The sequence below is a fragment of the Octopus bimaculoides genome, chromosome 26 (genome assembly GCF_001194135.2).
Source record: "Octopus bimaculoides isolate UCB-OBI-ISO-001 chromosome 26, ASM119413v2, whole genome shotgun sequence".
In the NCBI taxonomy this organism is placed as follows: Eukaryota; Metazoa; Mollusca; class Cephalopoda; order Octopoda; family Octopodidae; genus Octopus; species Octopus bimaculoides.
This window is the reverse complement of record NC_069006.1, coordinates 8,517,088-8,519,809: the sequence shown is the minus strand read 5'-3', so window position 1 is coordinate 8,519,809 and position 2,722 is coordinate 8,517,088. Positions and strand designations below refer to the sequence as shown.

General features: G+C 48.6%; 1 protein-coding gene across 1 annotated transcript; it reads right to left on the bottom strand.

The window, feature by feature from the left end:
- Nucleotides 1-1,340: 1,340 nt before the first annotated feature.
- Nucleotides 1,341-2,051, bottom strand: LOC106873154 (uncharacterized). The gene has a single exon (XM_014920381.1). The coding sequence runs from the start codon at nt 2,049-2,051 to the stop codon at nt 1,341-1,343; it is 711 nt and encodes a 236-aa protein (XP_014775867.1).
- Nucleotides 2,052-2,722: the final 671 nt, after the last annotated feature.

Here is a 2,722-nt window from a genome sequence, read left to right as displayed (position 1 = left end):
CCCTCATCGGCCACGATGACGGAGATGTCATCCGCATACGCCGTAGCTCCTCTTCCATACCATCCATACCATAGATCATGTGGCGCTCCACCTAGTGCCTCCAACTTCCGCAGCAATGGCTCAAGAGCCAATACATACAAAAGCGGGGACAGGGGACACCCCTGACGCACTGAACGCTCGATCCTGAATGATTTCGAAAAGAAACCATTCACTTTAACGACAGACTCGATGTTGCTGTACAAAGTAGCAATCCAACCGCGGAAGGTCGGACCCAGGCCAGCCTTCTCGAGAACCGCCGCCAAGTACCGATGGTCGACCATATCAAACGCTTTAGACCTCTCTAAATGTACCAGTGTCCCTCCTGCGGCAGAAAGCTTCCCTACCCTTTCTAAGGTGTAGAGTATAAGATGGAGGTTGTCGTCGATTGACCTGCCCAGGATTGTGCAAGATTGCGCCCTCCCCACAGGTCCGTCCACGACCCGCGCCAACCTTTTTGCTAACACCTTTTAACTGTGTATTTAGCAGAGTTATGGGCCGGAAGTTACTAATCTCGTCCCCCTTGCTCGAGTCCTTTCTGATCAGCGTCACCACCCCTCGGCTTGCAGACTTGGGCATTCTCCCATTCTGCTGCCAATTGGCGTAAACGCTGGTCCGCAGGTGTCCGAACAAGTCTGGCATACTCTTATAGAATTCATAGGGCAGACCATCGAGACCCGGTGACTTCTCCCCGGGGCATTCGCCTAGCACCTCAATCACCTCCTCGGCTGTGATTGGCCCTTCACAGCACTCAGCCTCTCGTGCCGAGAGACGCGGGCCGCCAGACAGGAAGTCCCTAAGGACCTCACCATGATCCATCTTCCCGCTCCTCCCGAATAACTCGGCAAGGTGCTTGTAAAGCGCCTCAAACATCTCGTCCCATCCGTCGACCGAACTCCCATTGTTGTCAATCTGAGACCTAATTGTGGCACCATTGCCACGCTAAGTTTCTACCGCACGGGCCCATCCGGCAACATTAATTCCCTCACGGCCCAATGTTCGCACTTTAGCCTGAACTCTACATCCCTCATGTTTGGCTTTGAGGTGACAGTCCAAGGCTGTTCTCGCTGCCAAAATGTGGGATGCAGAGCCCAAACACAGCGCCTCTTCTAAGTCCTTAACTAGTTGCCTTTCTCTTCTGGTCTTATCTAATCTTAGTTGACGGCTAAACCTAACAGACTCAAAACGAATGGCTCTCTTGAGGGCGAACCACTACTGATTATTAACCACGGAGCCAGTTAGCGCCCTCTGTACTAGTTCCTTAATCCGGCTACGGTATGCCTCGCAAGTCAAAATAGACTTGTTCAGCTTCCAGTAACCAGATACTCTCTTAACCGTACTATGTTCAGCTTACACTTGACCATTCTATGGTCAGTGTAGGACACCTGAACAAGGTGTGGACAACTAAAGCTAGCCTTATCTCTAGCTCTTATCACTATCCTGTCTAAATAAGACTTGAACCTACTGTCGCCATTTACCCAGGTCCATTCTGGGACGTTCGGATGGTCCGGTCTGTAACCATCTGCTAGCTGAAATTTCTTCAGCAGATCTACGAAACGTGAGTTTACTTTCCTATCAGACGAGCCAACGCTATCGATGTGTGCGTCAACGATAGCGTTATAGTCTCCCAATACCACTAATGTTTTCGACGTCACGAGAAAGTTCTCCAGGCGCCGATAAAAATCAGTTTGCAATCCTCTAGCACAGGGTGCGTAGATCCTGATCAACCTGAAAGCCTTACCGCTGTATGTCACATCAAGGACGACCAGCCCACCTTCAGGGTTCACATAGACTGTACTTGTCTGCAGAGCCAAGCCTTTACGGGCAAGTACTAATACACCCCCATGATCTCTGGTCTGGCTAGGAGACATGATTTTCTCATAGCCATTCAGGAGGGGTGAGAAGGTTTGTAGACTGTCCAGATTGGTCTCTGTAGCAACCATCACATGCATATCATGTGATCTGAGGTCGTCGAGGAAACAGGCTTGCTTCCACTTCGAGCTCAGAACACGCATATTCAAACATCCAAGGTTAAGCGAAGCCATAAATACAGTGGGGAAGAAAGCAAGGGCTCTACTTACCCTTGACTGGTGATGTTGGGGCCGACCTTACCACATGTAAGGCAGCTTCTTCCTTCTTCTTCAAATACCCGGGCAGGGCCACAAGACTCTTGATGTTTTCAGGATGCCTTTTCTTTAACTGTTTGTACAGGGTCTCCCCTATACAGGCACATCTTTCATTTAAGTCACTGTGTTTGGGAAAAAAGTTCTGTGAGATGATGGTTGACGACAACCTCGTCCATATACATATCTTTATTGTTGTATTCAATTAAGACTTTAGCGTCTTCTTTCTTTTCTGGGGCGATGGGGCGGGTTTTTTTGTAACATGTGGTGCTGTGCTATTTGGGATGGCACATGAGCCCGTTTCCGAACTAATGTGTACTCCCCCTCGGACACCTCCATGGGCAAACTGCTTCGCAACATTTCGTCCGTCCTTACGTTCTGAGTTCAAATTCCGCCGAAGTCGACTTTGCCTTTCATCTTTTCGGGGTCGATGAAATAAGTACCAGTTATGCACTGCGGCCGATGTAATCGACTAGCCCCTCACCCAAAATTTCAGTCCTTGTGCTTTTAGTAGAAAAGATTATTATTATTATTATTATTATTATTATTATTATTATTATTAT